Below are 21,610 nucleotides of genomic sequence, written 5' to 3'. Positions count from 1 at the left end.
ACTTTGAACTGTAATTGTGATTCTTGAAAAATCTTTCAGTGAGAACCGAGCGAAAACACCAACGAACGATAGAAACTTAGGGAAACTGGGAAACGAACGGTTAGAACTGAGCAAGACCGAAGAGAAACGGTAGAAGATGAACCAAACTGGAAAACGATCGGTGAAACTGAGCAAAACCACGAACAAACAGTGGAACTAAGCGAAACTTCAAAGATGAACGGTGAAAACTTGAACGAGACCGAAAACAATCGGTGAAACTTCAAGATGAACGGTGAATCTTGCAAGATTCTTGAAAAACCTCCTCAGAGCTCGCTATTGAACCTCCAACAACTTGCGGTGGGACAATCGTTTTAGAACGGGCCCCACGGTGGGCGCCAAATGTTCCTGTCGGTTGACCAGATCGTACTTCGTGCGTAGCTAAGACTTCACGTATCAAGACTCCTTCTTCTTTGTTCCAGATCACCACCCTTCACCGCCGTGAGTACCTAAAACAGAGAGAACAAAGGGCGCCCTAGCGGCCGTTTGCACTCCGACGCTCAAGTCAGTAGGCAAAAAACACTATGCACCTCCGTATCGGAACACCGTAACTGTGGTGCCTTGAAGGCGTGTAACTATATTCTAACGAACTTCTCTCTGATGCTCAAATTACTCGTGCGTACAATGTGTAAGCTCGCAAATGATTCAACCGTGTGTAAAAGTGTAAGAACGTACCTTTCTAAGCTTTCAGAAAAGCTTATATACCTTGGGTTTCAGTGCTACTGCCATGTGTCACTTATGACTTAAGCGCAACTCCACGTGGAAGGCCTTACGACGTTGTAACCCAACTTTTGGAAATCCCAGCGCGTAAGTCTTCCCTCCTCGAAGTGCATCCGACGCAGGGGATGACTACCTGGGTGCCAACTCATGCGCCCCAGCCTCTAATCACTCGCCTTGGGAGTATCTCAGCCTTCCTCTCGCACCATGCACATAGATTACCCCTGGGACCTCGCCCTCTCCCGGGTCGTGTCTGTCCCAGCGATTCTCCAAAGGTGGCGTGGATTGCCACGTCCCTACACCTCATGCATGGGTACTTCACGAGTCAGGTCACTCCCTGCTGGTACTGGGAATATGGCCTTGAAGCCACCTTTCTTTTATCTTTATTACTGTTCTGAGGTACCGAGGCCTGAGGCCTCCACGCCCATACCGTGGCCTCTCACTATGCCGCCCCTTCCACGGTCTTCCCTACCCGTGGGTATCGGGGGGTGTCACCATCTAGGCCAAAGTGCGCTCTTAGGACAACGGGTCACGCCTTTAAAGTGGGCGACGCTTAAACCTGTCGACGCCCAAAGCTGGCGACGCCCATACCTGGCGACGCCCAAGGCGGTTAACACTAACTTTCCTCCTTAGAGCCCCTTGGTGGGTCCTATCGTATGTTTGACTTTGGTCAACGCCCGAGGATGGGTCGGTACAGAACTATTACACACATACTGTATCTTAGCCTTAAGATTGGCATGAGCGTCAGAGTGTAAACGGCCTCTAGGGCGCCCCTTTGTCTTTGCAGGTACAGAGTGTTTCGATCCAATGAAAGCACGAACCAAGGCGGAGAGAAGCGGGAATGTTATAGTCGTTAGAATCAACCGGCGAGCGAGTCAACCGACAAGAACAAAACTCACACCAGACCTCCTTGTGTGGTCCCAAATTCCTGTTAGATTTCGGGGGGAAACTCAGCTTATTTGCCATACCCAGCATAGCCAACAACTCCAATGAATTTTTATTCATCATTGCCATGACTGAAAGGAATGTTCGTTTCTGTGTGAAACTGTTTGATCATTTTCTAATTGAATACTTGTCTGTTTGAGATTAAATTTGCCACGTTTCGTCCCAAATTTTGTTGGGATTCTTCCATAAGATTTCAACATTAATTTCTTTTTGGAAAATGTTCCAGAAACTTCTTGCAGTCCAAGGCGCTCCAGTTTCCAGATTTTCAAAATTTTGCCCTAAGTTTTGGAATTTTATTCTAAGTTCATATTACGCTGAAAAGTTCTGAAAACACTTACACAAGCACTTTCATATGTTGTTTGTATCCAGTCAAGGAGGCACGTCCAAAACACAAACAAAGAAAAAAATATAAGGAAGAAAAGTCAAGACGTTCTATTTTGGAAAAATAAGTTTTCCAGTTTTATTTACTCTCGGTCGTAGACTTATTACGCCTTATTCCATAGGTGTTTTGATTTGAAACTTTTACCAGACTTTTCTTATTCCGTGTACTGAGTTGTGCCTGAGATTTCAGCCTAAAATTCGTTACGCAAGTTTTGCAATTATTTTTTATTTATCATTGCCACGACTAAAAGGAATGTTCATTTCTGTTTGAAATTGTTTGATCATTGTCTAACTAAATACTCGTCCGTTTGAGCTGCAATTTGTCGCGTTTCGTCCCAAATTTTGTTGGGATTCTTCCATAAGATTACAACAAGAATTTATTTTTGGAAAATGTTCCAGAAACTTCTTGCAGTCCAAGGCGCTCAACTTTCCCGATTTTGGAAATTTTTCCCTAAGTTTTAGAATTTTAATCTAAGTTCATATTACACTGAAAACTTCTGAAAAAACTTACACAAGCGCTTTCATATGTTGTTTGTATCCAGTCAAGGAGGCACGTCCAAAACATAAACACTGAAAAAGATATAAGGAAGAAAAGTCAAGACGTTCTATTTTGGAAAAACAAGTTTTTAAGTTTTATTTGCTCTCGGTCGCGAACTTATTATGCCTTATTCCATGGTTGTTTTGATTTGAAATTTTTCCAGACTTTTCTTATTCCGTGTATTGAGTTGTGGGTGAGATTTGAGCCTCAAATTCGTTACACAAGATTTGCAATATTTTTTATTTATCATTGCCACCACTGAAAGGAATGTTCGTTTCTGTTTGAAACTGCTTGATCATTGTCTAACTAAATACTCGTTCGTTTGAACTGAAATTTGTCGCGTTTTGTCCCAAATTCTGTTGGGATTCTTCCATAAGATTTCAAGAAGAATTTATTGTTGAACCAAGTAGTGTTCAAGCTTTGAAGAATCCAAATCCTTTGAAGGATGTTGAAGCCTCTGCTGTGCTGGTTTAGCTTAGTTCTGGGGTAGTTTGGATGTAGTAATCCACCCTTTGATTAAATCTAAAGCATAAGCATTCTCAATCTTTCTGAAAGTAAAATGTTTTCAAACTAAGTTAAAACAACCGATTGTTTTGTCGAAACAACCGATTGTTTATACTTAGGTGTTTTGAGAAAAAGATTGAAAACTGTTTTTAAAATGGTTGAACTGTTAAGAACCCAAACAACCGATTGATTCGAGGAAACAACCGATTGTTTGTATTGGGACCATAACAGAAAAACTGTTTTATCTTTGACTGAGCTTTAAATGATTTAACTGCTTACGCTCCAGTCATTAAATGCTTTGACCAATCTTTTAATGCAATTTAAGTGTTTGTAAGAGTTTGTGATTGATCAAAGTGTATGGAATAGGATTCTGCTTGTATTGATTTCAGATTATCTTCTGTAACAAGTGTAATCCTTGTACTCTGTTAAACAAGTTTCGTTTCTGTGTTTGCTGAGATTGGTTGTGTTCTTGAGAGGATCAAGATCAGCAATCTTAGTGTTGGTGTGTTGGCCAAGAAGAGTGTGTCTTGAGGTGTTCAAGGTCATTCTCTTGGTTGTTGTGTAAGTGATCAAGGTGTGATTGTTTAGTGTATTTCCTCAGGGTTTCTGAGAAGACTGGATGTAGCTCTGGGTTTGGAGTGAACCAGTATAAACAACTGTGTACAATCTCTTTATCTCTATCTCTTTAAATTCAGTTTTGTTATTTGATAACTCGTATAAACAACCGATTGTTTCGGTAAAACAACCAATTGTTTTTCCAGTATTGTGCTTTTGCTTTATCTTTTGGAAAAACTGATTTCTTAATCAAGGTTTTCTTGAAGTATTTTCATTCTAAGCTTAAAAGATTCTGAAAATCTTTCTTAAACAATTCACCCCCCCTCTTGTTTAAGGCCATATATTCTAACAATTGGCATCAAGAGCTTTGTTCTTGAAAGTTATTCAAGTTGATCTAAAAATCCTTTTTTCTATGGCTGGAAAACTATCTTTTGAGAAGGGTGCTTCAATCTACAAACCACCTTTATTCTGTGGATTGAATTATAAGTTTTGGGAAGCAAGAATGAAAATCTTTATTGAATCTATTGATCAAATAATTTGGGATTCAATTGAGAATGGTCCTTACATTCCAAAACTCAAAAAGGATAATTCTTTCATTGCAAAACCTTTGTCTAAATGGACAAATGATGAATGTAAGATGGCTCAGCTTGATCGGTCTGCTCAAAACATTATAGCTTTTGCACTAGATACTAATGAATTTTTCAGGATAACAAAGTGCAAAACTGCTAAGGATATGTGGGATACACTCAAGGCTGCTCATGAACCAAAGGAAGCAATGACAAAGAGTCAAGCAAGAAGGAAAAGAAGGCAAAATAAGAAAAGCCTCAATCTTTGCTTCATGGCCAGAAGGGAGGATGACTCAAGTAGTTTAAGTTCATCAAACTCTTTAAACTCTGAAAATTATGGTCAATTGCTTCAAGCCTTTCAAGAAACGCATGAAGAAGCCAACCGATTGGCTCTCTTGAACAATCGGTTAAAAGAAAAGAACAACTGGCTTGAAAACAGAGTAAAGGCACTGGAATAGGATTTAGAAAATTGAAAAACAGATTTTGAAAATCTGGAAATCATTTACAAAAACTCCTCTTGCGAATGTGATACTCTAGTTTGTGAAAATTGCGAAAATCTTGAAAAGAAGGTCCACTATCTTGTTAAAACAGTGGATAAGCTTTCTAAAGGCCAAACCAACTTTGAGAGTGTTCTAGCATCTCAAAACTGTGTTTTTGGAAAAACTGGATTGGGTTTTAATCCACAAAACAAACAAGATAGATTTTCAAAATCATTTTCAAAAATGCCAGAAAAACAATCGAATGGACCATCGAAACAACCGATTGTTACATGCTTCTATTGCATGAAAAGAGGTTATTCTGTGAGGTTCTGTAAAATCAGAAAACATGTTGTTCCTAAAGGTCTTATGAAGTGGATTCCTAAGGAAAATAAAGCTTTAATTGATGAGTATAAACCAGATGAACCCACATTCATAAGGGGACCAAATCTTTGTACTTGAAAATCTCTTTTGTAGGAAATCTTGGAGGAGAGCAAGCAACTATGGTACTTGAATAGTGGATTCTCCAAGCATATGACAGGGGACAAATCAAAGTTCCTGGGTATCTCCTTCAAGCAAGAGGGACATGTCACCTATGGAGACAACAACAAAGGAAGAATTCTCGGGAGAGGATCCATAGGAGATGAGAACATCTTGGTAATCCATGATGTACTTTTTGTTGAAGGCCTAAAGCATAATCTGCTGAGCATTAGCCAACTTTGTGACAAGGGATATCAAGTAATGTTCAAGTCAAACACATGTGAAATCTGTCTACCCAACACCAAAGAGGTAATGTTGGTAGGTAAGAGAGTTAATAATGTGTATCTTCTGGATATCTCTTCACCATGTTCAATTGGATGTCTTCTATCCAAGCAAGATGAATCTTGGCTTTGGCATAGAAGAATTGCTCATATTCACATGAATCATTTGAACAAGCTAATCTCAAAGGATTTTGTCATTGGGCTGCCAAAACTCAAGTTTGAGAGGGATCACATTTGTGAAGCATGCCAAAAAGGGAAACAAGTGAAAAGTTCTCTCAAAATTAAAAATGTTGTTTCTTCTTTGAGACCTCTTGAACTTCTTCACATGGATCTCTTTGGACCCTCAAGAACTATGAGTCTTGGTGGAAGTTATTATGCTCTTGTTATTGTTGATGATTTTTCTAGGTACACTTGGACTCTTTTCTTGGAATCAAAGAGTGATGCCTTTTCTGCATTCAAGAAGCTAGCAAGAAGGCTACAAAATACAAAGAACAGCAACATAGGTTCTATAAGGAGTGATCATGGAGGAGGATTTCAGAATGAGAAGTTTAGCAAATTCTGTGAGAAGTTGGGAATTCTGCATAATTTCTCTGCTCCAAGAACACCACAACAGAATGGAGTGGTAAAGAGGAAGAACATGTCTCTTGAAGAGCTAGCAAGGACAATGCTTAGTGAATCATCTCTTCCTAAGTACTTTTGGGCAGATGCAGTGAGCACCTCATGTTATGTGATCAAAAGGGTTACTTATAAGGCCTATTTTGAAGAAAACTCCATATGAACTCTTCAATGGAAGGAAGCCTAACATCAGTCATCTCAAAGTCTTTGGCTGCAACAGTTTCGTTCTCAACAATGGAAAGGAAAACTTGGGAAAGTTTGATGAGAAAGCGGACCTTGGTATCTTCATTGGTTATTCACTCACAAGTCATGCATATAGAGTATACAACAAGAGGTTTATGACTGTAGAAGAATCAGTTCACGTTGTCTTTGATGAGATAGATCGTAGAATCAATCAAATCCCAAAGACCAGTGCTGAAGAAGATGAACAGAGCATCAGTGTGGAGAAGCTGGAAATCTGTGCAGAAAAACAACCGGTTGATTCGCAGAAACAACCGATTGAAATTATGCAACAGAGTGAGCTGCCCATCATAGGGCAGATAAAGGAAGGTGTCTCCACACGTAGCTCCATCTCAAACTTCTGCAGGCACACAGCTTTTGTCTCTCAAATTGAACCAAAGTCAATTGAGGAAGCTCTCAAGGATGAGAAGTGGGCTGAAGCTATGCATGAAGAGTTGAATCAGTTTGCAAGGAATGAGGTATGGTTTCTTGTCCCTAAAACTAATGAAATGAATATTATTAGTTCGAAATGGGTTTTCAGGAACAAGCTAGATGAGGATGGTGTGATCACAAGAAACAAAGCAAGGCTAGTTGCCAAGGGCTACAATCAAGAGGAGGGCATAGATTATGGTGAGACCTTTGCTCCTGTTGCTAGATTGGAGGCTGTGAGGCTGCTGCTGGCTTTTGCATGAATGAGTGGTTTTAAACTCTTCCAAATGGATGTCAAGAGTGCTTTCTTAAATGGCTACATCAATGAGGAAGTCTATGTAGATCAACCACCGGGCTTTGAAGATCATAAGTATCCCAACCATGTCTTCAAGTTGAAGAAAGCTTTGTATGGACTGAAACAAGCTCCAAGACAGTGGTATGAGAGGCTTAGCAACTTTCTGCTATCTCATGGTTATGAAAGAGGAATGGTAGACAAGACTCTCTTCATCAAAAAGTCAAATGCAGAAATAATTCTTGTGCAAATCTATGTTGATGATATCATCTTTGGTGCTACACAAGATAGTTTGTGTGAAGAATTTGTGGCTGCAATGAAAGGTGAGTTTGAAATGTCTATGATGGGAGAACTGTCTTTCTTTCTTGGTTTGCAGGTTAAGCAAACAAAGAATGGGATCTTCTTAAGTCAATCAAAGTATTGCAAGGAAATTCTCAAGAAATTTGAAATGGAGAGTTGCAAAGAAGCAAGCACTCCAATGCCATCAAGCTGTTACATGGATGTTGATACTGCTGGAAAGAGTGTAGATCAAACAAAATACAAAGGATTGATTGGATCTTTGCTATATCTAACAACTAGTAGGCCGGACATCATGTTTGCGGTGTGTCTATGTGCAAGATATCAAGCAAATCCTAAAGAGTCACACTTCAAAGCTGCAAAAAGAATTATGAAATATCTCAAAGGAACATCATCTGTAGGATTATGGTATCCTTCTCACTCCCCAATTCATTTAATTGGTTATTCAGATTATGACTTTGCAGGTTGCAAGCTAGATAGAAAGAGCACAAATGGCACTTGCCACCTTCTTGGCTCAAGCCTAATCTCATGGCATAGCCAGAAGCAAGCATGTGTTGCTCTCTCTACTGCTGAGGCTGAATATATAGCTGCTGGTAGTTGCTCTGCATAAATCCTATGGCTCAAACAACAACTTGCAGACTTTGGATTACAAATCAGCAAGGTTCCTTTGATGTGTGATAACACAAGTGCCATCAATCTTACCAAAAATCAGATTCAGCACTCAAGGACCAAACATATTGAGATAAGGCATCATTTCATCAGAGATCATGTACAAAATGGGAATTGTGAACTGAAGTTTGTGGAGACCAAACTGCAGTTAGCTGACATCTTCACAAAGCCTTTACCAAAAGAGAGGTTTTGCTTCTTAAGAAATGAGTTAGGTATCCTTGATCTTAATAATCTCTCCTAAATCTGTTTTTGATACATGCTAAAGTCTATTTGTGAAGACAAATAGGGGGAGAATTAATTGGTTCTTGTATATCTTTATCTGATACTGTATAAAATGTTAAAATCTCTGATATGAAAGTGTTTTCTGCTGCTGCTGATAGAAACAACCGATTGTTTCGTGTAAACAACCGATTGTTTATCATGTTTTATGCTTTGAATGAGTAATAATCTAACTTGCTGCTGTAAGAAGCATTGGACAGTATAAATGTTATTTTTGCAGGAACTGCTTCAGATTCAATCAGAACGAACACAAGCACCAGGGATTTGTCTTCATCAAATAGGGGGAGATTGTTGAACCAAGTAGTGTTCAAGCTTTGAAGAATCCAAATCCTTTGAAGGATGTTGAAGCCTCTGCTGTGCTTGATGTTGCTGTGCTGGTTTAGCTTAGTTCTAGGGTAGTTTGGATGTTGTAATCCACCATTTGATTAAATCTAACACATAAGCATTCTCAATCTTTGTGAAAGTAAAATGTTTTCAAACTAAGTTAAAACAACCGATTGTTTTGTCGAAACAACCGATTGTTTATACTTAGGTGTTTTGAGAAAAAGATTGAAAACTGTTTTTAAAATGGTTGAACTGTTAAGAACCAAAACATCCGATTGATTCGAGGAAACAACCGATTGTTTGTTTTGGGACCATAACAGAAAAACTGTTTTATCTTTGACTGAGCTTTAATTGATTTAGCTGCTTACGCTCCAGTCATTAAATGCTTTGACCAAACTTTTAATGCAATTTAAGAGTTTGTTAAGATTTGATAACTAACTACATCTTTGAATATATTCAGAAAAACAGATTTGACAATCAATCTTTGACAAGCTTTTGCTAAGAGTTTTTGAGTTTTTCAAAGAGCTGAGATTGCTAAGAGTTTGTGATTGATCAAAGTGTATGGAATAGGATTCTGCTTGTATTGATTTCAGATTATCTTCTGTAACAAGTGTAATCCTTGTACTCTGTTAAACAAGTTTCGTTTCTGTGTTTGCTGAGATTGACTGTGTGTTCTTGAGGGGATCAAGATCAGCAGTCTTAGTGTTGGTGTGTTGGCCAAGAAGAGTGTGTCTTGAGGTGTTCAAGGTCATTCTCTTGGTTGTTGTGTAAGTGATCAATGTGTGATTGTTTAGTGGATTTCCTCAGGGTTTCTGAGAAGACTGGATGTAGCTCTGGGTTTGGAGTGAACCAGTATAAACAACTGTGTACAATCTCTCTATCCCTATCTCTTTAAATTCAGTTTTGTTATTTGATAACTGGTATAAACAACTGATTGTTTCGGTAAAACAACCGATTGTTTTTCCAGTATTGTGCTTTTGCTTTATGTTTTGGAAAAATTGATTTCTTAATCAAGGTTTTCTTGAAGTATTTTCATTCTAAGCTTAAAAGATTCTGAAAATCTTTCTTAAACAATTCACCCCCCTCTCGTTTAAGGCCATATATTCTAACATTTATTTTTGGAAAATGTTCCAGAAACTTCTTGCAGTCCAAGGCGCTCCACTTTCGAGATTTTCAAAATTTTGCCCTAAGTTTGTGAATTTTATTCTAAGTTCATATTACGCTGAAAAGTTCTGAAAACACTTACACAAGCATCTTCATATATTGTTTGTATCCAGTCAAGGAGGCACGTCCAAAACACAAAAACAGAAAAAGATATAAGGAAGAAAAGTCAAGACGTTCTATTTTGGAAAAACAAGTTTTCTAGTTTTATTTGCCCTCGGTCGCAGACTTATTACGCCTTATTCCTTGGGTGTTTTGATTTAAAAATTTTATCAAACTTATCTTATTCCGCGTATTGAGTTGTGGCTAAGATTTGAGCCTCAAATTAGTTACACAAGATTTGCAATAATTTTTTATTTATCATTGCCACGACTGAATGGAATGTTCGTTTCTGTTTGAAACTGCTTGATCATTGTCTAACTAAATACTCGTTCGTTTGAGCTGAAATTTGTCGCGTTTCGTCCCAAATTCTGTTGGATTCTTCCATAAGATTTCAAGAAGAATTTCTTTTAGGATAATGTTCCAAAAACTTCTTGCAGTCCAAGGCGCTCCACTTTCCAGATTTTCGAAATTTTGCCTTAAGTTTTGGAATTTTATTCTAAGTTTCTATTACACTGAAAAGTTATGAAAACACTTCCACAAGCACTTTCATATGTTGTTTGTATCCAGTCAAGGAGGCACTTCCAAAACACAAACGTAGAAAATGATATAAGGAAGAAAAGTCAAGATGTTCTATTTTGGAAAAACAAGTTTTCTAGTTTTATTTGGTCTCGGTCGCAGACTTATTACGCCTTATTCCTTGGGTGTTTTGATTTGAAATTTTTCCAGACTTTTCATATTTCGTGTATTGAGTTGTGGGTGAGATTTGAGCCTCAAATTCGTTACACAAGATTTGAAATATTTTTTATTTACATTGCGACGACTGAAAGGAATGTTCGTTTCTGTTTGAAACTGCTTGATCATTGTCTAACTAAATACTCGTTCGTTTGAGCGGAAATCTGTCGCGTTTCGTCCCAAATTCTGTTGGGATTCTTCCATAAGATTTCAAGAAGAATTTCTTTTTGGAAAATGTTCCAGAAAATTCTTGCAGTCCAAGGCACTCTACTTTCCAGATTTTCGAAATTTTGGCCTAAGTTTTGGAATTTTATTCTAAGTTCATATTACGCTGAAAAGTTTTGAAAACACTTACACAAGCACTTTCATATGTTGTTTGTATCCAGTCAAGGTGGCACGTCCAAAACACAAACACAGAAAAATATATAAGGAAGAAAAGTCAAGACATTCTATTTTGGAAAAACAAGTTTTCTAGTTTTATTTGCCCTCGGTCGCGGACTTATTACTCCTTATTCCTTGGGTGTTTTGATTTGAAATTTTTACTAGACTTTTCTTATTCCGTGTATTGAGTTGTGGCTGAGATTTTAGCCTCAAATTCGTTACACAAGATTTGTAATAATTTTTTATTTATCATTGTCACGACTGAAAGGAATGTTCGTTTCTGTTTGATCATTGTCTAACTAAATACTCATCCGTTTGAGCTGAAATTTGTCGCGTTCCGTCCCAAATTCTGTTGGGATTCTTCCATAAGATTACAACAACAATTTCTTCTTGGAAAATGTTCCGGAAACTTCTTGCACTTCAAGGCGCTCCTCTTTCGAAATATGAGAAATTTTGCCCTAAGTTTGTGAATTTTATTCTAAGTTCATATTACGCTGAAAAGTTCTGAAAACACTTACACAAGCATCTTCATATATTGTTTGTATCCAGTCAAGGAGGCACGTCCAAAACACAAAAACAAAAAAAGATATAAGGAAGAAAAGTCAAGACGTTCTATTTTGGAAAAACAAGTTTTCTAGTTTTATTTGCCCTCGGTCGCGGACTTATTATGCCTTATTCCTTGGGTGTTTTGATTTAAAATTTTTATCAAACTTATCTTATTCCGCGTATTGAGTCGTGGCTAAGATTTGAGCCTCAAATTAGTTACACAAGATTTGCAATAATTTTTTATTTATCATTGCCACGACTGAAAGGAATGTTCGTTTCTGTTTGAAACTGCTTGATCATTGTCTAACTAAATACTCGTTCGTTTGAGTTGAAATTTGTTGCGTTTCGTCCCAAATTCTGTTGGGATTCTTCCATAAGATTTCAAGAAGAATTTCTTTTAGGATAATGTTCCAAAAACTTCTTGCAGTCCAAGGCGCTCCACTTTCTAGATTTTCGAAATTTTGCCTTAAGTTTTGGAATTTTATTCTAAGTTTCTATTACACTGAAAAGTTATGAAAACACTTACACAAGCACTTTCATATGTTGTTTGTATCCAGTCAAGGAGGCACTTCCAAAACACAAACGTAGAAAATGATATAAGGAAGGAAAGTCAAGACGTTCTATTTTGGAAAAACAAGTTTTCTAGTTTTATTTGGTCTCGGTCGCGGACCTATTACGCCTTATTCCTTGGGTGTTTTGATTTGAAATTTTTACCAGACTTTTCTTATTCCGTGTATTGAGTTATGGCTCAGATTGGAGCCTCAAATTCGTTACACAAGATTTGCAATAATTTTTTATTTATTATTGCCACGACTGAAAGGAATGTTCGTTTCTGTTTGAAACTGTTTGTTCATTGTCTAACTAAATACTCGTTCGTTTGAGCTGCAATTTGTCGCGTTTAGTCACAAATTCTGTCGGGATTCTTCCATAAGATTACAACAAGATTTTCTTTTTGGAAAATGTTCCAGAAACTTCTTGCAGTCCAAGGCGCTCCACTTTCCAGATTTTCGAAATTTTGTCCTAAGTTTTGGAATTTTATTTTAAGTTCATATTACGCTGAAAAGTTTTGAAAACACTTACACAAGCACTTTCATATGTTGTTTGTATCCAGTCAAGGAGGCACGTCCAAAACACAAACGTAGAAAAAGATATAAGGAAGAAAAGTCAAGTCGTTCTATTTTGGAAAAACAAGTTTTCTAGTTGTATTTGCTCTCGGTCGTGGACTTATTACGCCTTATTCCTTGGGTGTTTTGATTTGAAATTTTTACCAGACTTTTCTTATTTTGTGTATTGAGTTGTCGCTGAGATTTGAGCCTCAAATTCATTACACAAGATTTGCAATAATTTTTTATTTATCATTGCCACGACTGAAAGAAATGTTCGTTTCTATTTGAAACTGTTTGATCATTGTCTAACTAAATACTTGTCCGTTTGAGCTGAAATTTGTCGCGTTTCGTCCCAAATTTTGTTGGGATTCTTCCATAAGATTACAACAATAATTTGTTTTTGGAAAATGGTCCAGAAACTTCTTGCACTTCAAGGCGCTCCTCTTTCCAAATATGCGAAATTTTGCCTTAGTTACTTCAATTTTATTTTGAGTTCATATTACGCTGAAAAGTTCTGAAAACACTTACAAAAGTACTTTTATATGTCGTTTTTATCCAATCAAGGAGGCACGTCCAAAAAGAAAACACATAAAAAGATATAAGAAAGAAAACACAGTCATATGTTTCCAGTTTTGTTTGCTCTCAATCTGAGACTTATTACACCTTATCTCTTTTATATATAGGTATAGATCAAATAATTTAAAATAATTGAAACACATAAAAACTTTAAGGGTGTGTTTGGATCTTGGGGATGTGTGGGGATTTGAAGGAGTTAATATATAAGGATGTGAGAGAAAAATGTGAAGAAAATGATGATGTTTGGATTAGAATATATTAGAATGGATGTGTGAGAAAAGTTTATGGGAGTTTGTGAGTGATGTAATGGTTGTGAAGGAATTTTGATTTTTTTTAAATGTGTAAAATTTTACTTTACAAATTTACCCTTGTCTATTAAAAAAATCTAATAATGAAATGAGTATTTTTTTGTTTAAAAATAAATAACTTTTACATATTCATAATTTTAAAAATTATAATTAAAAAAATATGTATTAAATATAAATAAATATAATTTATAATTTATAATTAAAAAATATGTATTCAACAAATAAAATAAAAACAGGATTTCACATAATTTATTAAAATAAATATTAAACATGTATTATAAAATTAAAAAATAAATCAAAAAATAAATTAGATATTATATAAATAAATAAAAATATTATTTTGTAATATTAAAAATCCTGTAATAATAAAAATTAAAAAATACTACAACAAAAAATATAACACAATTAACAATAAAAAAATAAAAACAACAAAATTTAATAAAAACAAAAATTTTAAATAATTTCTTAAAATATTAAACATATATTTTAAAATTGTAAAATAAATCACATCTTATATAAATAAAAAATATTATTTTTTAATATTAAAAAACCTTACAATAATAAAAAATAAAAAATAGAATAATAAAAATAAATTCAGAAATAAAACATACTTACTAACGACTTTTTTATCCAAATCTATTAATTTTAAGGAAAGATAATATTTACTATTACAGTATATTCTCTCATTACTTTTTACTAAAATCTAAATCCAAATAACTAAAATTCCTATTTTTTTAATAAAGAGTTCATAAAAAAACAAACAGACCCTAAATTATTTAGCGTGTCCACTCTGAACAACACTCCCAACAAAACTTTTTTATTTTTTCAAGTGAGGGCTTGACATTACAGCGGGGTATCTATCGAAACAATACCTAACCATTTAAGAAAAAATACCCCAAAAATATAGGTGAGGTGGGTTTCCGTGGCGTGCGAGAGGAGCATTTTTTGCGTTTGGGGTGTTGAAAAAGGAAACAGAAGGTCGTTTTTCCGTCTAACGAAATCGAATCGGATCCTCTACAACCCTACATAAACATTCTACCCCTCCCTGTTGTCGTTTGCTTTCTTCACAGAAAGTAACGGTGGGATTTCCTTCATCCGCAATCTCCCAACCCCAATACCCTCTGTCACAAACCACTATGTTGCAGAGACCCCGACGCCGTTGCGAGGGCACTGCCATGGGAGCTATTGTTCTCGATCTCCGACCCGGTCTCGGTATCGGACCATTCTCTCTAGGTAATTATTCTCTCACATTTTTTTCAATTCAACACTAATCCAGTCCGTTTCCGAGTTTCACTTCTCTTAATGTAAATTTAGGTCTAAGACATGGTAATTTAATTTGCCTTTTGTCTTTTTGACTGTTGAGGTTATCGCACATATTCAAACTCACGCTATGCGGTTCTATTCAATATTTTAATACAGCTAACTTTATTCGGCGATTGAAGATGGTGTTATTGGCGTTTTGTTTATGGTTTATGTTTTGTTAATGTGTTTACTGACTTGGCTTGTTGCCGATTCCTTGTGCTGTTTAGGGATGCCTGTTTGCGAAGCATTTGCTCAGATAGAGCAGCAGCCAAATATATATGACGTGGTACATGTCAAGTATCTTGATGAGGTTTGTCACAAATGGTTATGGCTTTTGTTATTGTCATTTGTCTTGGCTATGATTGTGTGAACTTGTTCCAGTAATTTTAGTGTCTGCTTCGGGCAGGCTACTTTTGGTGGCATCGCCTTTGTGAGACACCTGTTGTTTTTATTTTTTAAGAGATCAATTTTATTTATCTTAAGTTCTTCTAATGCACATGCAGGAACCACTGAAGTTGGATATTGTTATTAGCTTTCCGGATCATGGATTCCATCTTCGATTCGATCCGTGGTCTCAGGTCTACATATATTTTTAGTCCTTCATCTTGCTCTAGTGGTTGATTTATTCTTTTGTGCAGAGTCCTTATTTGGAAAACATGAAATGATGTGAATCAGTTAGTGAGTTTTTGTTTCTTATGTCTTTAATTGGAAACGTGAGTGCGTGACTAGCTATTATTGCAAGTTTAGAAATGATATGATGGGGCCATCACTAATGCTTTGGTAGCTCTATGGTATCATGAACAATGACTAACAAAAGAACTAAATTAGTCTGACGCATTTGAAAATTCAAACTCAACAAGTCTGTTAAGAATTCCTGCAAAAAGGTATCAGTTCTGAATGTTATTGGATTATCTTAGAAGACTCTGTAGTTTATAGTTGTATTATCATTGAAGCTCATTCTGCTTGCATAGTACAAATTGACAAGAGAATAATGAGAATGGAATTGTATAAGTATGTCTTGGTTGCAAATGGAAACTGTTGAGCCAATGTAAATTATGCATGTTTAAAATTTGGCTATCTTTATTTTTTGTGCAACTTAGTTGGGTTGAATTGTTTGAACTTTTTGGCTTTTCTACACTGTTTCTGTTTCTTTTGTTATAGTGATGTCCTCCTTCCCCTCAAGATGATACCATGCTTGAGAATTGACTTTTTTTAACATGAATGCCTGATATTGCTACTTTGTTCAAAAGTGATGGCACATTACCTAGTATCTTTTTTTTCTTCTCGAAGATCTCAAGCACTAGCACTGTTGTATGCATAATTTCTTATGCTTTCAATCATTCTAAACTGTTGTATAGTGCTTTAATACACTGGAATCCATGCATGACTGAAAGACTCTGTCATGATGAAACATTTCATTTCTATTTTAGAGACTGCGGCTTATTGAAATATTTGATGTAAAGCGACTTCAGATGCGCTATTCAACCTCCTTAATTGGGTGAGTATTTGGACTTGTAATTTTAGTATATACTTATTGTAAAACTATTGATGATTTTTCCACTTATAGGGGACCGTCAACTTTAGCTACTTTTGTTGCTGTATATGCACTGTTTGGGCCTACATATCCTGGAATATTTGACAAGGATAGAGGCATTTACACCCTATTCTATCCGGTACATATTTTTGGATATCAAATGCTTATCTACTATTGACTTGTTTTTTTACGATTCTTTGTTAATAATACTTTCTGCTTTATATTTCTGGATTGCTCTTTAGGGTCTTTCTTTTGCCTTTCCTATTCCAAGTCAATTTACAGACTGCTGTCATGATGGTGGAGGTATTTACTATATCATCTTGAAATTGAAATGTTGTACCTAATTTTCTTATTTTAACATTGGCACTTTCTCTTTTAATTATGACAGTGGAATTGCCATTGGAGTTTCCTGATGGGACCACACCGGTGACTTGCCGTGTTTCAGTATATGACAGCTCCTCTGGTAAGAAGGTTGGCATGGGGTCTTTAATGGATAAGGCTTCTGCTCCACCATTACCTGCTGGAAGCATTTATATGGAAGAGGTTCATGTGAAGGTTTGGTTCCTTTAAACCCTATATCAGTTTGGGTTTTATATTTTTTAGAATGACACATTTAGTTGGCTTCATTTTAGAGAAACATTTTTCCTGATTTGGCTAGGTGGTTTGTAGTATTGACATCTAATTCAGTTTTTATTGGTTATAGCTGCGAGAAGAATTGTATTTCACAGTTGGCTCTCAACACATTCCATTTGGTGCATCTCCTCAGGTAAACATTATGTACTGCTACATACAATTGAAACCATTTGAGGTCTGCTTTTAGTGGATGAATTTCCTATGCTTTTTGTTACTTCTTTTGTCATCCTCCATGTGTTTCATATTCTTTATCTGAAGGGAAGTTTATGCAAAGCTTAATGTTTTATGCAGGATGTGTGGACTGAGCTTGGCCGTCCTTGTGGAATTCATCAAAAGCAGGTGCTCATACCATGAATTACTAATTTTTTCTTCTAATCTTGTTAGTTAATCTCGAAATGGAGAAGTATTAGTATTCACTATATATATATATATATATATATTTATTTAAGTAGGTCTGAAGTCTAACTTGAGCATTAAACAACTTCATAATATTTGAGCTAGTAAACTTCCTGAATGAGTTTATGAAGTTGGATTCTTAATTCCAACACTTTAGGTGGATCAAATGGGTATTCATTCTGCCTCTGATCTGCGACCAAGGACAACTCTCTGTGGAGATTACTTTTATAATTACTTCACTCGTGGTCTGGACATATTATTTGATGGAAAGGTTTGTATATTACATCGTGCTTTTTCTTTTTTACATGGTGACATGACTGATAATGGGAACTCCTACATGTCTGTTGTATTTTCAGACTCACAAAATCAAGAAGTTTGTGTTACACACCAACTTCCCCGGTCATGCGGATTTCAATTCTTACATTAAGTGCAACTTTGTTATCTATGGTGCAGATTGTAAGCAATTTTTTTTATTTGCCATAGTGTTTAGTTTGGTCTTGATGTAAGTGTGATTGTAAGTTTTTGTTGTGAATTAAGAAAAAAAATCTATTTTTGACCTTTCCAGCAGTTGGGGGATCATTCGAGGAAGTAAATAATAGCAAACAGAGGGTTATTACACCTAGCACCAAATGGGAACAAGTGAAGGTGGTCTTCTATCCCTTTTATTGGATTATATCTTATGGAGTTATGGAATATTTTTTCTTGAAATATATGAAGCAATTTGTAGAAGAGAATTGGGACTGGCATTTGAAGTGGTTTTCTTATAATGATTAATCAAAGTTTATATCATATAATATTTTTGCGATTGTTTCTTCTAGGAAATACTTGGGGATTGTGGACGAGCTGCTATTCAAACGCAAGGCTCTGCAAGTAACCCTTTCGGTTCTACGTTTGTGTATGGTTATCAAAATATTGCCTTTGAGGTGTGTCCTTTGTATTTATACTGTCCTTCTATTTTATAGTTTAGTCCACAATGATTCTTTGAAGAGACCACTAATATTCTGGTGATGTTAGCAGGTGATGAAGAATGGTTATATTGCAACAATAACTCTCTTCCAATCATGATGATGGTACATTTCTTTTAATGTGCATTCTTCTATTTTATACCCTATTCACTTAGCAAGTAATAACCTTGGTATTTTTTTCTTAAATCTCATCTATTAGTTCAATCTTTAATCAACTCCAAGTCCTAGCAGCCAGTAATAGATCACGTCTTCATTTGTCTCGCTAAACTTTGTCTGTTTGATTTATGTACTCTGTTTGTCCTGGGTCTCACCCATTTTTCTTCCTAGTCTCTAGTTTTAATTTTTTTCTAATTGGGTCCATATTGCAACCATCATATCTATAAACTTAGTGATGATGTGGCAAATGGAGAGATCATGCGTTTACTCGTACCATTTGGTTTTCGTGAATCCAAAGGGATCAAATCAGACGATCCCCCTCCCGCGCTGTTTTAACATTGGAAAAAGTTTATTTAACACCATGGTTTTTCTCTCACTTCCACTTCACAACTCCATTTAATAATAAAATATTATATTTTGTTAATAAAAATTAATATATACAAAGTTTTAAAATATAATAATATATTTAGTTGTCAATTGAAAGTGGAAAAAAAGTAGGTGTTCAAGTATCATTAGCCTTTAACATTTTCATGTGATAGATAAAATTAGATTTCACATTTATTTTTCCTTCTCATGTTTCATTTATTTCTATTTTCTTCAACTAAAGACCTTTAATTTTTCATTTTACTCTTTATCTGTTTCTAATTTTTTTTTTCACTTTCTCTTTTCTCCACCATCATAAGCGTCTTTTTTAGTCAGTTTTGGTTGTTTGAAAACATTGAAAACAAATACGGTTTAGCCTTTTCATTACTGCAGGTCGGACATTTCGTATATATGGTGCAGCATTCCACCATCATTTTCGTTTCACGGTGCTATCTATGGCAATTGTACAGCTATATTACATTTGTACATGTTAAAATTCTGTCATGTAATTTTCTAACATTGACATCTTTCACATAGCTAATGTAAAATATTTCTTTTGCTTTGCCTTTCAGTATAACGAGATTCAGTTAGTTGCTATAATATATAAAAACGACGTTGCGTGATCATTGAAAAGAAAACAGCATTGATGAGGCATCTTTCCTTTTGAAAATTTTTAATCGATTAGACTGATATCGATTTTGAATTTGATTTCATGGATTCCAATCTATTCTAGATAGAATCAATCGTGCAAGTTGATTAGAAAGCTTTTAGGGTCGGTTTTCTATGAACAGAACCAATGTTAAATTGGTTAGTTTTATGGTTTGTTTGGAGGAAATAATTAAGAGATGTATGAGCTTCTCCATTAGAAATAAGGGTAGAAACGCATCAGGCTTTTGCATTTCTAATCCCGACCTGCATTATTATTATTATTATTATTATTATTATTATTATTTAATCCTAATCTGTATTATTATTACTATTATTAAGTTTAAGCGTAATCTATTTATCTATTAGTTTGATTTATTTGAAAGTTTGGTCTACTCTGTTGAGTAGTCTTGTTTTATAAAAAGGTTTACAAACATTATTATGTTAAAAATAAGCGGATAAACAAAGTATAAATAGGTTTTTATAGTCATATGATGGGATAAAATAAATTAGAAGTCTTTTTAAACTAGAATTATCATACATTGTTGATTTGTGCTTTCTTCCAACACTGAGTGTTTTTTCAAATTAATTTTGTTTTTTTTCACTTCATTTTAATTCTAATAACTATTTTGTTTAAGTTATTTGCTTTTTTATTTTACCTTATTTTAACCTCTTCCTTCACGAAATGATTAAATTACAATAATTTAATGATCCAATGCGACGTTTACAAAATTACAATATATTATAAAAAAGTGTTGGCGTAATTCTGAAAGAGGTCTCCTTATTGCCATCTTCAGCAATAACCTTTGTACCTGCATGCAAGTCTTAAAATTTTACACACCAATGCTTTCCAAACACTTGAACAACGATAACGATGGGCCATTCAGTTTTAACAACGAAGGGTTATTTGTTTTACCCTTTAATTAAAGAAAGGTTATGTATTCACGAGTAAAGTATTGTAACTATTATTAAATCACAAAATTATAATGATAGGTTAGATACTTTTATGATAATTTTCTTGAAAATCATATTAATGGTTTTGATTGATTAAAATTTAATTAAATGTGTTTCATTAAACACTTGATTTGACTAGAGAAATGTCTATTTCCAGATTTTTTCTAAGGGATCATACTTTAAGGTTGAAGAAAACAATAAGTCATAAAATCAACAACATTATACACTAATAATATAAAATAGTTATTATAAAGGGTTATCTAATTATAAATTATCATAAGTTTTCTATTTTTTATAATAATTATCATAAAAATCATAACAATGATTCGTAATTAGAAGAGACTATGACATTTTTTTTTTGTATAAAACAATTTTATACTATGAATATAATCATAAAAAATATCATTGTCAATGCAAAATTTAGAAAATAGAGAAGAGTAAACCTCTTATTTCATATCACCATTATAGAACTGTCTTTAAAAGTATTTTATTCTTAATTGCGTTATTCTTTCTAATGAATCATCTAAATACAATATTTTGTAATTAAAAAGAAGTATCATATCTGATTGTTTAGAAAAATATGCTTGTCAAAGTGTTATTTTTCAATAGAAAATAAAGCATACCCTAATTTTTCTGTAGTTTTCTTAAACGAGAAGTCCAACAGCCTCCAATACGATTAAAATTAAATTTTTAAAACCATATTTTTAACATGGACTCAACAATCAAATTGTGTTATATATATTACATATCTTATTAAGCACATATAAAATTTTAAATGATTAGACATTTATAAATATATTTAATATTAAGCATTGACTTATATTTTAAACCATTTAAGTGGATTTTGAACACAAGCCCACAACCACGTCATCACAAAATGGATAAAGATATCTAATCTGGAGAGAAATGTTGGAAGCATAGCACGCGAGTAAAATGCATTCCAACCAAAAGCCACTAAATAAATGGAGTATTGATTTTTCTTGACTGTGCTCAAGGACTCTGCAATTTTATATAAAAAACCAGTTTTTAATTTCTCATCTATCACAAAATTTTTTGCTCTTTTTCAGGAATTGAGTATTACCCATCATCACATGTTAAAACTAATATATGATATCATTAAAGTGAAATTTGTGACTGTCAAAAAAAA

General features: G+C 34.7%; 1 protein-coding gene across 4 annotated transcripts; it reads left to right on the top strand.

Annotated features, from left to right (window-relative positions):
* The first annotated feature begins 14,319 nt into the window (after positions 1-14,319).
* LOC137810993 (PHAF1 protein At3g51130) lies at positions 14,320-19,435 on the top strand. 4 transcript variants are annotated; one of them, XM_068612524.1, is made up of 15 exons: positions 14,320-14,748; positions 15,045-15,127; positions 15,321-15,395; positions 16,248-16,315; positions 16,385-16,490; positions 16,594-16,654; positions 16,740-16,906; positions 17,055-17,117; positions 17,276-17,323; positions 17,538-17,651; positions 17,737-17,836; positions 17,949-18,025; positions 18,199-18,303; positions 18,398-18,450; positions 19,258-19,435. In XM_068612524.1, exons 1-14 carry the CDS (start codon positions 14,652-14,654, stop codon positions 18,443-18,445), a joined length of 1,212 nt encoding a protein of 403 aa, XP_068468625.1. In that variant the 5' UTR covers positions 14,320-14,651; the 3' UTR covers positions 18,446-18,450; positions 19,258-19,435. The 4 variants fall into 4 exon arrangements, with proteins under 4 accessions (XP_068468625.1, XP_068468626.1, XP_068468623.1 ...); XM_068612525.1 differs by having other exon boundaries at positions 19,241-19,435; XM_068612522.1 differs by having other exon boundaries at positions 17,946-18,025.
* The last annotated feature ends 2,175 nt before the right edge of the window (positions 19,436-21,610 follow it).

This window comes from Phaseolus vulgaris, chromosome 2, assembly GCF_000499845.2.
Source record: "Phaseolus vulgaris cultivar G19833 chromosome 2, P. vulgaris v2.0, whole genome shotgun sequence".
Taxonomy (NCBI): Eukaryota; Viridiplantae; Streptophyta; class Magnoliopsida; order Fabales; family Fabaceae; genus Phaseolus; species Phaseolus vulgaris.
Note: the sequence above shows the minus strand (reverse complement) of the source record. Positions and strands in the feature narration are given on the sequence as shown.